The 13,846-nt window shown below is 39.5% G+C and overlaps 1 protein-coding gene across 1 annotated transcript in view; it reads left to right on the top strand.

The window, feature by feature from the left end:
• The first annotated feature begins 4,625 nt into the window (after positions 1-4,625).
• LOC121385830 (hemicentin-1-like) overlaps positions 4,626-13,846 on the top strand; it is a 54,492-nt gene continuing 45,271 nt past the window's right edge. The window contains exons 1-3 of the mRNA XM_041516619.1: positions 4,626-4,913; positions 7,722-8,018; positions 10,673-10,960. Coding sequence (XP_041372553.1) covers positions 4,667-4,913; positions 7,722-8,018; positions 10,673-10,960 — 832 coding nt within the window. The 5' untranslated portion in view covers positions 4,626-4,666. The remainder of the gene's footprint in view (positions 4,914-7,721; positions 8,019-10,672; positions 10,961-13,846) is intronic.

The raw sequence follows: 13,846 nt of genomic DNA, 5'->3' as shown, positions 1-13,846 counted from the left end.
TCTTTTATGTAGACCTTTTCGTAGACAGGACATCACATACCACATCTTTTGATATACCAATCCGAGTCGTGAGGCATTGACTGGGACGGGAAAAACCCAATTTTAGAATGTGTCCACCAAGTCACTTCACGTGAGCGGTCTACCGATCGCGACTGTGATTGATCCCAGTCCGTCTTGGTGTAGAAATGTTTTATTTAACGACGCACTCAACAAATTTTAATTACGGTTACCGGTATATGGCGTCAGACATATGGTTAAGGACCACACAGATTTTGAGAGGAAACCCGCTGTCGCCACTACATGTGCTACTCTTTCCGATTAGCAGCAAGGGATCTTTTATTTGCGCTTCCCACAGGCAGGATAGCAGAAACCATGGCCTTTGTTGAACCAGTTATGGATCACTGGTCGGTGCAAGTAATTTACACCTACCCATTGAGCCTTGCGGAGTACTCACTCAGGGTTTGGAGTCGGTATCTGGATTAAAAATCCCATCCTCGACTGGGATCCGAACCCAGTATCTACCAGCCTGTAGACCGATGGCCTAACCACGACGCCACCGAGGCCGTGACTCATTTTTATTCATTTTATTTTTCATTTTTCTAAACGCCACAAACATTTAACAGAGACAAATACATGTGTACATTTTTGGTAGCTATTACAAACATGGGTGTTGATGAGATGAACGGCGAAGGACTTGATTGTGATTCGTGGCTGCATGTACTGACGACTGTCATAACTTCTTTTGGACCCTGTCTTGTGCAGACAGCAAGAGCACGATGATAGATATGCTAATAGCAGATTCGTAATCATGAATGTTACAGCGTCTGGAAGACACATTTTAAACGTTTTAATGTCCAGGTTAATTCAAGGCTGCATACTCTCATGACTGTCATAACAATATTTTGGACTCTATCTTGTACAGATATACGATACTGGATATGGTATTGACAGATTCGTAATCATGAATGTTACTGCTTCTATTAGACACGTTTTAAAGTTTGTTTTATTGTGTAGGTTGCATACTCTCACGACTGTCGTAACGTATTTTAGACTGTCTTGTGTGCGGATAATATACTGGATTAGTTACAATTTACAATGTTACAATGGCTACAAACTCAGGGCAGTCCCTTTAATTATGCATACATTATGTGTGGGGTCGTTTAATGTGTACAGTTATTTATCAGGAATACATGTAAAAATAACAAATATAACACTTACAATTTAAAGAATGCGGTGGCGGATTTAAAGGGGCCCCAGGGGCCCGCCCCTCTACATTTTGCGACAGTTATATATATATATATATATATATATATATATATATATATATATATATATATATATATATATATATATAGAGAGAGAGAGAGAGAGAGAGAGAGAGAGAGAGAGAGAGAATCCGAGGAACCCTTCGATAACGTTTGTGGTCTTCGGCCATATTATTGCCCCCTCCCCCCCAATGGATTTTTTTCTGGATCCGCCACTGGAATTAACCTTTTATCAGATACATAGAGGATATTTCATGTTTTGTTGTCAAATATGATTTACATCTCATCGAGTGAAGTTTGCAATCATATCATATCTCAGCAAAATAGTTCCGGCTTTCTTACAGTGAAGATAACACTTTCTACAGTGTTGATAACGCATTTGAAGTTTTCGCTCTAAAATGTGTTATCATCACTGAGTGACTGATAACACTTTTATTTCACTGATATTTTAAGATATTTCACTGAATGTTATATAATAAATACATACTTCTCAATGTGAATATGCTCATTATTTTTCAGACAAAAAATACATAGAAATGTTACGTTCAGCCAGAAAGAGACAGACACGTCAGGCTCCGTCTAGTGGTTTCTAAGTCAGACATCTTGTAAATTTCTGCGCCTTTAAGAGGAATACCCCAGTGACGTCATGGATTCCGGTACAGTTGTCCGTGCTGCGTTCCTTATTGTGTGTGTCGTTCTACAAGCTGATGCGCAGTGTGAGTTGATTTATTGACACATATTCTGGGTCGTCGCTAAGATTTTTTAATTAATTTATTTTTTATTATTTATTTATTTTTATTTTTTTCGGGGGGGGGGGGGGGGGGACTGAGTATTTAATAGTCTAAAACTTCTTAAACAGTTAATAAGAGAATTAAAAAAAAAAATCCGGATTTAAAAAAAAAAAAATTGGGGGTGGGGGGAGGGCAACTGCTCCCATTGCCCCTTCCCCCGCTAGCTACGACCCTGATATTTTATTGCTTTTGAAAAACAAATAGATGTTTTTCAGTTTTCTTCTCCGAAATACAAACACATCAATAATGTATTTAAAAATGAACAGAAATAAATATTATTGAAAGAAATACAAAGAAGAAATAGGTAAGACATAGCCCAGTGGTAACCCGCACGCAGTCGGTCTAGGTTCGATCCCCGTCGTTGGGCCCATTGGACTATATCTCGTTTTATCATCCATTAAAGTTTTTTGTAGGAGATATTGCTGGCACTATAATTTGCGATATCTCCTGCGATATTCTCCTAAGAGATATCACTTCTTATAATCTTGAAAGGTCAAATTTTAATCACAAAACAATATTTTGTTATGTCACTGTGTATGTTTCAGTATCCTCTATCTAGCCAGTGCACCACGACTGGTATATCAAAGGTCGTGTTATGTGCTGCCATGTCGGTGGGATGGTGCTTATAAAAAATCCCTTGCACTATTTCGGCTGACAAACGGTTGAAACATGGTGCCACACGGTTTTGAAGCTGGTTTTGAATACCAGATATACGTATATAGGGTATGTAAAAACATTCGGACGTAGAAAGAACCACCACTTTCTACATCCCTTTGGACTAAAACAAAACCCACTTTGTTATTTCAGTGCAGGGGGGGGGGGGGGGGGGGGGGGGGGGGATGTAGCCCAGTGGTAAAGTGCTAGCTTTAAAATGATGCGCGGTTGGTTTGGGATCGATCCCCGCCGGTGGGCCCATTGGGCTATTTCTCGCTCCTGCCAATGCACCACGACTGGTACACCAAAGGCCGTGGTATGTGCTATCCTGTCTATTCGATGGTGCATATAAAAGATCCCTTGCTGCTAATCGAAAAGAGAAGCCCATGAAGTGGCGACAGCGGGTTTCCTCCCTCAATATCTGTGTGGTCCTTGGCCATATGTCCGACGCCGATATAACCGTAAATGAAATGTATTGAGTGCGTCGTTAAGTAAAATATTTCCTTCCTTCCGTAAATAAAATGTGTTGAGTGCGTCGTTAAAGGTAGGGTCAACTCCAACAAGAGCCTTATGTGTTGGAAAGATGCATACCCGGACCACCAACACATACTGACACTTTAGCAAATGAAAAACGCGTAATTTTAGAGTTAATAAAAAACCATGATTATTCCTGCTAACTGGGGGCAGCCATTTTGTTTCGTTTTTGTGACGTCCGGTGGGATAGCTTGGGGCGAAGTGACGTCAGCTCCTGACCATCTACTGTATGTACAGTGTAAACAAAAGCAGTTATTTTCGACAAGGCGCTTCTCTTTGATCAACCTGACTTGTAAAACAGCATAAATGACGTAATAATATAATAAACTATTTAACTAAATATATTTCAAGTTGCATTAACGGAACAAAATGGGGTTATAGTATTTTTCTCTGTTTAATAATCCAAAGGAAAAATGTACACTATTACGCCTATTGATATGCTACGTTGGAGCAAAAACGACAACCCACGATACACAAGTCGGCAAGTGATAATTTTCTTTTCTTTGGGACTACGTAATTGGTCAGTTCTGTGGTTGTAGATGGAAAAGTCTACTTATTCAATAGTTTTACAGAACTATTTACAGTAATAAACCATGTCCATTACAATTTTAGGGGCGACAGGTAATATTCCACAATACCGGTATGTATTTTGTGTCTAGACAGCGTCAATTAATTGGCTCGTCTGGTTACCAATCAAATACACACCTGCCAATCAGAAATCACAGGTAGAAGCAACTAACAGCATAGACCAATTAACTAAGAAAACATTCCGTGTATCATTTCAGTACGTAGGTTAATGCATGGGGAAAACATTGTTAATTGTTTCGACTTGTTGTGTAGCCACTTTGACAATGGTATTTTATTTTGTATTGAAAAATAATATATATAGTGCTGGATATACTTACTGTTGGCTTACTGGGATGTGTATTATTACAGAACATTGCAATGTATGACTATTTATCATCCCGCAAAAACCAGGTAGATTGTGTTTTTCTAGTTCTAAGGCTCATTCCTGACGTGACGCGTTAAGTATTACGTAACCACCAGCTCGCCAGAGGGCGTACTCACTGAGATGGTACAAAATGGCTGCGCCCGTTATATATAATAGTCGTCACATTTAACCGTTTTATTAATTAACTATACGATTATACGTGTTGATATTAAGCAATAATGTGCATTATATATCGTTAAATATGCATACCAGGCCAAATGCCTTAATTGTCCTCTCCTTTAAATAAAACATTTCCTTCCTTCCGTAAATAAAATGTGTTGAGTGCGTCGTTAAATAAAACATTTCCTTCCTTCCGTAAATAAAATGTGTTGAATGCGTCGTTAAATAAAACATTTCCTTCCTTCCTTCTTTCAGTGCAGACACCGAGTACATACGGGTCCAGTTTGATAGAGGGTGAGAGCGCCACCATCATGTGTGAGGTGCGAGTAACCGGCGGTCAGGCTGTCTTATCGTGGTCAAGGTCCGACCAGCCTGGGGTGGACCTGGGCGGGGTCGCCAAGACCGAAGAAATCAGCAATACCGGCATTTGGTTGTCAACGAAAACATATACGTTCACACCGAACCGCAACATGAACTCGAATCCGACGATGAAATTCGGCTGTACGGCGGAGTATGGTGGACAGACAAAGTCAACCTCGTGGGCCGTGTTCGTATATGGTGAGTTCAGTATAATATTAGGGGTGACTATTGCCAGTGGCGGATCCAGAAAATCCATTTAGGGGCCCAATGACATGCGGCGGAATGCCAGTGGAACTTTGGGGAGATTTGGAGGGGATCGTAAAAAATTGAAAATTAATATATAATAAAATTATAATTGTCGCAAAATTTAGGTGGGTGGGGGGGGGGGGGGGCTGCCCTCCCTCTAGATCCGCCTCTGATTGCGATCAGTTTTGCTATTGCAATAGTATTCCGATAGTTAAAATAATTCTTAATTCGATTAATAACATGCTCTTTTGCATGCCTATTTACTTCAGTCTTCCAATATGTGTGTATTGATGTATGAATATCTATATATTGTATGTAGCCTGTGTCGGGTTTGACTATTACACACATAGATATTAACGCACTGGCGCAGGGGATAATTAAATCCTTTCTGGCCTCATAAATTACTGGGATTCGAACCTGTGCCACCGAATCAAAAATAGTGGGGGTTTTTTTGGTGTTTTTTTTGTTATTTCCAAAACACTTTTACTTTTCTTCTTACGTCAAACAAAACTGAAATTATTTACAAAAAACATTTTTATGGAATGATGGGACGGACTATAGTTTCGGTTATCGATAGGTTTCAGGATTCGATATATTGGCCTTTTTAGGGAGGGTTTACAGGTTTGAAAGAAAAACAAATGGCACTTGCATTATTTCATATCTGTGTAGCATAGTCTGGATTTGGGGGAGGGGTCGTTTATGAACCTAGCGGACTCTTTTGTCCTCATTTCCCCTGTACACCTATCTTTACGAAGACCTCCGTTTTATTCTGTATCAACAGGCATAAGTTGACTTTTGAGATTTTATGTCTTTATTTGATTTTAATAAGATGTTTTTTACTGTCTGAACTAAAACTTGCTTTTATAACAGCCAAAACCTGCTTTTTAACTCTACAGACACGTAGAGACTTTTTGTATATATTTTTTATTAATCTGTATGTTTCGTTTATTGTCAAAAGCTTATTTTAATACTATGATGACGTACCCATATGCACATATATTAGTATTAATACCTTTGGTTTTTAAATTTAGTATAAATGTGAATATTTGTTTAATGTATATATCGTCTCTCATAATTCCCTATGGAATGGCTTATGTACTTTTATATGTTTATTTTAAATGTAATTATGTTGTACATGAGGTGAGACGTAAATAAAGATATCTCACTGTCTGCCTATATATGAATACCAGGGCCGTAGCTAGCGGGGGGTGGGGGGCAAGGGGGGGGGGGGCAGTTGCCAAAAAATCCGGAAAGCATTATAGAAACTTAAAGAAAATTATTTTCTTAACTGTTTAAGGAGTTTTAAACTATTAACTACTCAGTTGCTCCCCCCCCCAACAAAAAATCCTAGCTATGGCCCTGAATACCCTATTGTTGCACTAAAAAAATGTTTTAGGTGCGACCCCCCCCCCCCCCCCCCCCTCCCCATAGGCACTTGATGACAGGATCATTTAATTATTCTCGATATACCCCCAAAAGAACTCCTCCAAAGCATATACTACAGGAGCGTAGGCTAGGGGAGTTCGGACGAACCCCCCCCCCCTCCCCCCCCCCCCCCCCCCCCCCCCCGTTGAAGCAAATGGTCCGCTTTCAGAACTAAAACATACAGGTTTATACATATGGAGTTTCTGGTGGTGCAAAAACAAAATAGAAAAAGATCCACTTGATTCATATTCGAACCCCCCCAGGTCCAGATCACGCTATGCCCCTGTACTACATACAAACCCCTAAAAGTATTGTTATGGTCAACGAGAAAAAAAGAAGATGATAATAATACAAGTAGTATAATTGTATCATGAAATTTAAAATATGATGAATATTTATAATAATTATTAGAAAGCATGTTTTATTTCCATAAAAAAGCGTCCCAACCACGCCTATGTAAAATATAGATATTATACAAAGTAATTAAAAAACGTACTTAGTTAAAGTCGGATATATAATCTTCTTATAATGAAGTGTTTTTAATATCTGATTATATCAACGTCATGAGGTATTTTTTAAGAAGCATATGATGCAACTTAAGCTGTAAAATTAATTTTGTACTTAATTTTACATATTTCTCATGTAGTTTTGTGTTTTAAAATTTGCATTAAAATACTCACTTGGGCCCAGCCGGGATTAAAACACGGATCAAAACGCTTTGCATAGGGTACTGCTAAAATTTAAAACAAAATAAAATGAAACGAAAATACAATCTAATTAAAATTAGCTCCACTGGTTAATTAATATTATCTGTGGATCTAACAGCACCCCGTTGGAGCTAATTTTAATCATATTGATGAAACTAGTACTGACAGTTTATCGGACACTGGGGAGGATCGAGGTCTGCTATTTCAACAAAATGTCATTTAAAAACAATAGTAGACATTTCTTGATTACAATAGGCTTTCGTAACACAAAACACTCGTAACACTTACGTCAGACGTACACCACACATTATACATGGCGTACGTCTGACGTAAATGTTATGAATGCTTTGTGTTACTGGGCCCTGGCACGTAGGCCCTACGCTTACGAGTTTAGGAGATACGAATTTTCTTTGGGGACCCGGTATAGGATTCATGCATTGCTTTAGGCAATACCCTCAGAATGTACAGCAATGATTCAAGGCCCCAACCTTGACCTTGCTTATCTTTCTGGGAACAATAATAATAATAATAATAATAATAATAATAATAATAATAATAATAATAAAAAACAACAAATAATACCCTCAGAATACTTGTTTAATCATACACAATATTTTCTTTTTGACAGTGATACCGACCGGTCCGAAAATTACGTCATCAAACATCGTCGTGTCAGGTCAACCTGCCACGTTGGTCTGTGAAGCGACCTTTGGAAATACCGTGCCCTCCCTGAACTGGCGTATCGGGTCGGATTTCAAGAGGGGCAACTCCGTGGAGTCGGCCAACGGAGACAGCACCTACAACGTGGTCAATTCGCTCACCCAGACGTTCACGGTGGCCGACGACGGAAAAACCATCTACTGTGATATGCAGTATGATTTGCCCAACTACGGGAAAACAGTCTCGCAGAAGCTGTCTGTCCAGTGTTAGTAGAATACTTTGGCGAACCCCTCAACCCCTACTCCCCCTCCAAATCCAACACCAAAAAGCCCAAAACAAAACAAACAACCCCCCCCCCCCCCCCCCCAACAACAAACAATAACCATTGGCTAGGAAGGTGCCAAAAAGTGGGGGGGGGGGGGGGGCACACTTTTACATTTACAGACTTTTACACTTATAAAGCAAAATGCCCCCCTTGCCCCCCCCCCCCCCATTTCCTATGCCATTGATAATAACAAACCCCAGCAACAACAAACAAAAGAAACAAATTAACAAACTGGAAAGAGTTAGACCCGTACCCCTCTTATCAAAGGCTCTAAGACTAACCCTAACCCTAAAACTAACCATAGAAAGGGTGTAGAGGTTGAACTAATAGCAACAAACAACCACGCTTTCCCCACAAAAAAACCCCACCCCTAAAACCCCTGGCGTAGGAAGTGGGGTGAAGGGGGGGGGGGGGGACATGTGCATTTGCTTTATAATAGTGTAAAAGTGTGTAAATATAAAAATATGCCCCCCCCCCCCATTTTGTGGCACCTTTTTTGCACCACTGCTTTTGAAACAATACCAAAACAAATAATTAACTCTTACAAAGACAACAGAAAGCAGCCGGTGATTAATAAATCAATGTGCTCTAGCTTAGTGATGTCTTTAAACACCACGAATTTTAACTTTAACAATACAACAATCAACAATCAAAAACAAATAAAAGAAAATAAAAGAAAATAAACGAGGTTTGGCAATACATGTTTAATTTTACGACAACTTGAAAGTGCACAAAACGCACAAACATAGGCTATCTGCAAATATGTAAAAAAACCCAAAAAAAACCCCAACAACTCCACCCCCAAAGCCCAAACACCAACCTACTCCTAAGCCCAACAAAACCCCCAAAACAAAACAACAGAAAGCAACAATAAATAATAAATAACAAAACAAACGAAATGTGTGGCAGTACCTTTTATGGGAATGTGAACGCATGCACAAATCGCACACACAAAATGCACACACAAAACGCATAGGTGTTCCTGCAAAGGAATTGATAGTTTGTGAGTTGTCAGCACTTGCTATACACAACTTTGAAGAATATAGGCTACCTCCCAACACATCTAATTAAAAGACAAATTAAAGTTCAAGTTTGTTTTGTTTAATGACACCACTAGAGCACATTGATTTATTAATCATCGGCAATTGGATGACAAACATTTTTTAATTTTGACATATAGTCTTAGAAAGGAAAGAAAGAAAGAATTTTTTTATTTAACGACGCACTCAACACATTTTATTTACGGTTATATGGCGTTAGACATATGGTTAAGGACCACACAGATTTTGAGAGGAAACCCGCTGTCACCACTACATGGGCTACTCTTCCGATTAGCAGCAAGGGATCTTTTATTTGCGCTTCCCACAGGCAGGATAGCACAAACCATGGCCTTTGTTGAACCAGTTATGGATCACTGGTCAGTGCAAGTGGTTTACACCTACCCATTGAGCCTTGTGGAGCACTCACTCAGGGTTTGGAGTCGGTCTCTGGATCAAAAATCCCATGCCTCGACTGGGATACGAACCCAGCACCTACCAGCCTGTAGACTGATGGCCTGCCACGACGCCACCGAGGCCGGTCTCTTAGAAAGGAAACCCACTACATTTTTCCATTAGTAGCAAGGTATTTTTTATATGAACCATCCCACAGACAAATAACCCAATGGGCTCACAGACTAGGGTCTCCATGAGTACTCGAGTACTCTGACACGTGCCGAGTCTAGCAAGACTGGAGTCCGTTCACAGGACTCGAGTACCTGTGCAAGGTGGAATACAATGATCAACTATAATACAGTGGACAATGTAGGACAATAAATAAAGATACAAGTTACACAATAATTATATTAACCAAAACACTGAACATATCAACCGGCTTCTTAATGCAATACAATAGCATATGATTTGACGTCCATGTTCAGCGCTGGAATTAAGATGCATAATGCTATTCTCCGACGCCATATAACCGTAAATAAAATGTGTTGAGTGCATTGTTAAATAAAGTATTTCCTTCATTATATAAAGCATAATGCTATTTTGCTTTATTCCAAAATTAATTTCATCATATAATCTAGCGTAAGTGTCGGGTACTCGGGTCCAGGTCGAGTTTGACCCTCGAGTACTCGAGTCCAATATTTTAAGCTACATCTGTTATATGTACCGTCCCACAGACACAGGATAGCATACACCACGGCAAAGGCGAATTAACACATATAAACACAACCCTTCTCCTTGAAGGCTTAAACACTGAGAGGCAGGATGTAGCCCAGTGGTTAAGCGCTCGCTCGATGCACGGTTGATCTGGGATCGATCCCCATTGGTGAACACATTGGGCTATTTCTCGTTCCAGCCCGTGCACCACGACTGGTATATCAAAGGCCGTGGTATGTACTTCCCTTGTTTCTAATTGAAAAGGGTAGCCCATGAAATGGCGACAGCGGGTTTCCTCTCTCAATATCTTTGTGGTCCTTAACCATATGTCTGATGCCATATAACCATAAATAAACTGTGTTGAGTGCGTCGTTAAATAAAACATTTTTTTTTTTTTTTTTTTTTTTTTTTGCTTAAACACAGTGTCTACCGTATTTGTTTTTACAGATGCACCCAACGTGACCGTAGCCTTGACTTCGTACACCGTTAATGAAGGCGGGATGGTCACTTTGCAGTGCACGGTCATTTCCACACCGCCAGCTAGCATCGTGAGATGGACGAAAGATGGCACTGCCGTAGACAGGACTTCCGGTCGATTCTCCAATGGAAACAGTGTGGCTCAGGCATCCTTGACTATCAGTAATGTCCAGGCAACAGACATAGGCACCTACGTGTGTTACGGAACAAATACCATAGCAGAAGCTAGAAGCCCAGATGTCATCTTAAACGTGAGATGTATGTTAACATCTTTTTTTATTATTTATATAGATATATATTTGTGGAGGTTTTAAAATTTTTTAATTTACAGATCTATGCATCAAATGTGTGTGTGTGTGAGAGAGAGAGAGAGAGAGAGAGAGAGAGAGAGAGAGAGAGAGAGAGAGAGAGAGAGAGAGAGAGAGAGAGAGAGAGAGAGAGACACACACACACACAGGGACAGATATGGAGAGAGACAAAGTTAGAGAGGGGGAGAGAGAGATACAGAGATAGAGAGAGAGAGAGTTGGAGAGGTGTTAGAGAGGAGAGATACAGAGAGACAAAGTCAGAGAGGGAGAGAGAGATACATAGATGGAGAGAGACCGAGGGAGAGAGACAGTTGGAGATAGACAGAGACAGAGTCAGTGAGGGGGAGAGAGAGAGACAGAGAAACAGAGAGAGAGAGAGAGAGAGAGAGACAGAGAGAGTGAGAGAGGAAAAGGAGGATAATAACTGTGTGTTTGCTTTGAAACAAAGTTTATAACTTCAGTGTTTGCTTTGAAACAAAGTTTATAACTTCAGTTTATGCCTATAAAAATTACAACCAAATTAATCATTCTATTTACTAGTAGACATTTTTTTTATTGTTGGGGGTCATCTTGAGAGTGTGTCCCACACTTTAACTGATGACGTCACTGTTTTATGTGTACACATTCAACACACTAAGTGTTTTCCATAATTCTTTGCAGACAACTGACAATGAAACAAAGATGGTGGCCATGATATATTTAGCCACAACTTATTCGGGAAACCCCTCTTGTCGTCCCGTACAAAAAATTATTATTCTAGAGTTACTTATGGAAAGGTTATGTGTGGGGTCGATTAATTTGTAGTTATTTATTACAAATATATGTGAAAATAACAAACTGTTGTAGCTTCAACTTTGACATAGGACCTTTAAAGACCAGTTTAGAAAACACAATATCGTCTTGTCAAAATTACAAAAGAGTTGCCAGGACAACTATAATATGATGATTATGTGCTTCAGCCTAATACATGTAGTATTACTGAGAGATGGCACCCCCCCCCCCCCCCCCCCCCCCCCCCCCCCCCACACGCACACACTCGAAGTTGAAATGTAAGATCGGTCGATCGATTGATCGATTGACTGGTTGGTTGGTTGGTTGGATTTGAAGTGATTTGATTTGATTTGATTTGATTTGATTTAACCAAAACAAAATTGCTTGTGACCCCTTCCCCCACTTGGGTGGGCTCCACCTAGCACTTTATATATACATATATGTATGTACGTATATATATATATATATATGTATATATATATATATGTATATATATATATATGTATGTATGTATGTATGTATGTATCTATATATCTATATATCTATATATCTATAGTTCCTATATCCTGTAATTATGTTGTTGGAAGTAAATGCTGCCTCATTTAGTATGAACTAATTGTAGAAGAAGATCCATTGTGTAAGCAATAACATCCAAAGTGTGAGATTTGCTTGCTCCATGGGCAGTGGATTAAAGAGACAGACCCCGGTTTTTAAACACTATAAAGTATTTTTCACCATCATCTACCGGCCTCGGTGGCGTCGTGGTTAGGCCATCGGTCTACAGGCTGGTAGGTACTGGGTTCGGATCCAGTCGAGGCATGGGATTTTTAATCCAGATACCGACTCCAAACCCTGAGTGAGTGCTCCGCAAGGCTCAATGGGTAGGTGTAAAACCACTTGCACCAACCAGTGATCCATAACTGGTTCAACAAAGGCCATGGTTTGTGCTATCCTGCCTGTGTGAAGAGCAAATAAAAGATCCCTTGCTGCCTGTCGTAAAAAAAAGAGTAGCCTATGTGGCGACAGCAGGTTTCCTCTAAAAACAGTGTCAGAATGACCATATGTTTGACGTCCAATAGCCAATGATAAGATAAAAAATCAATGTGCTCTAGTGGCGTCGTTAAATAAAACAAAACTTTTTTTTCACCATCAGTGCTGTTTTTAATTGAAATTATACACATTATTTGAATTTTGTTGTTTAGATTATCCATTTCTGAACATCCGAAGTGTTTCGGGTCATCCTGCTGTTTGTATTACAGTGAAACCTCGTAAAAATGGACCCTCTGTAAACCGGAATACCTTCAAAACCGGACGCTTTACAGAGTCCCTTTTTTAAAAACCAGTACATAATTAAACCTCTCTAAACCAGATCCCTATTAATACTGGACATTTTTATTGGTCACAAGGGTGTCTGGTATACAGGGGTTTCACTGTATCATGAAGTGCATTGTTTGGGTGTAATTCTACGTACCTCTGAGAAGTAACTGTTATAGAGATGAGATCTTGTGTTTATATTTAAGACATACATTGTATGCGTATGGACTTCCATTTTGCCAGAATTAAAGGAAAATGGCCGAATCTGGATAATAACATTTATTCATATTAGCATTACTACCAAACAGCTGTATAGGGTTGGAAACAAATCATTATGCATTTTTACATGGATTACAACTAATTGTGAGGGTAGAAGATGGATATACATGGTGAAAAGGTCTCAGGTTAGCACATTTTGCCCGAATATCTCTTACAATTTTTGCCCAAATTTGAAGTTTTGCTCAGTTGCCGCCCCCTGCCACCCTGTCTCATACGCTTATGTATTTAGAGGGTATATTTCCCCATTTCAACATCACAGACTCTTGTAACTTTATTCAGATACATGTATGTTACACTAGGTTAGTAGATTAACCAAATTTAGTGTCCATTTTCACACATTGAAACTACAGTAAAGTACACTTATAACGAACATGCTTAGAACAAACTACTGCATAGAACGAACTGATCATAAAGTCCCGTTTTATATCCCTATACATATAACCAACTTGTATAAATGTGTACAATAAACTAC

The sequence above is a fragment of the Gigantopelta aegis genome, chromosome 12 (genome assembly GCF_016097555.1).
Source record: "Gigantopelta aegis isolate Gae_Host chromosome 12, Gae_host_genome, whole genome shotgun sequence".
NCBI lineage: Eukaryota > Metazoa > Mollusca > Gastropoda > Neomphalida > Peltospiridae > Gigantopelta > Gigantopelta aegis.
Note: the sequence above shows the minus strand (reverse complement) of the source record. Positions and strands in the feature narration are given on the sequence as shown.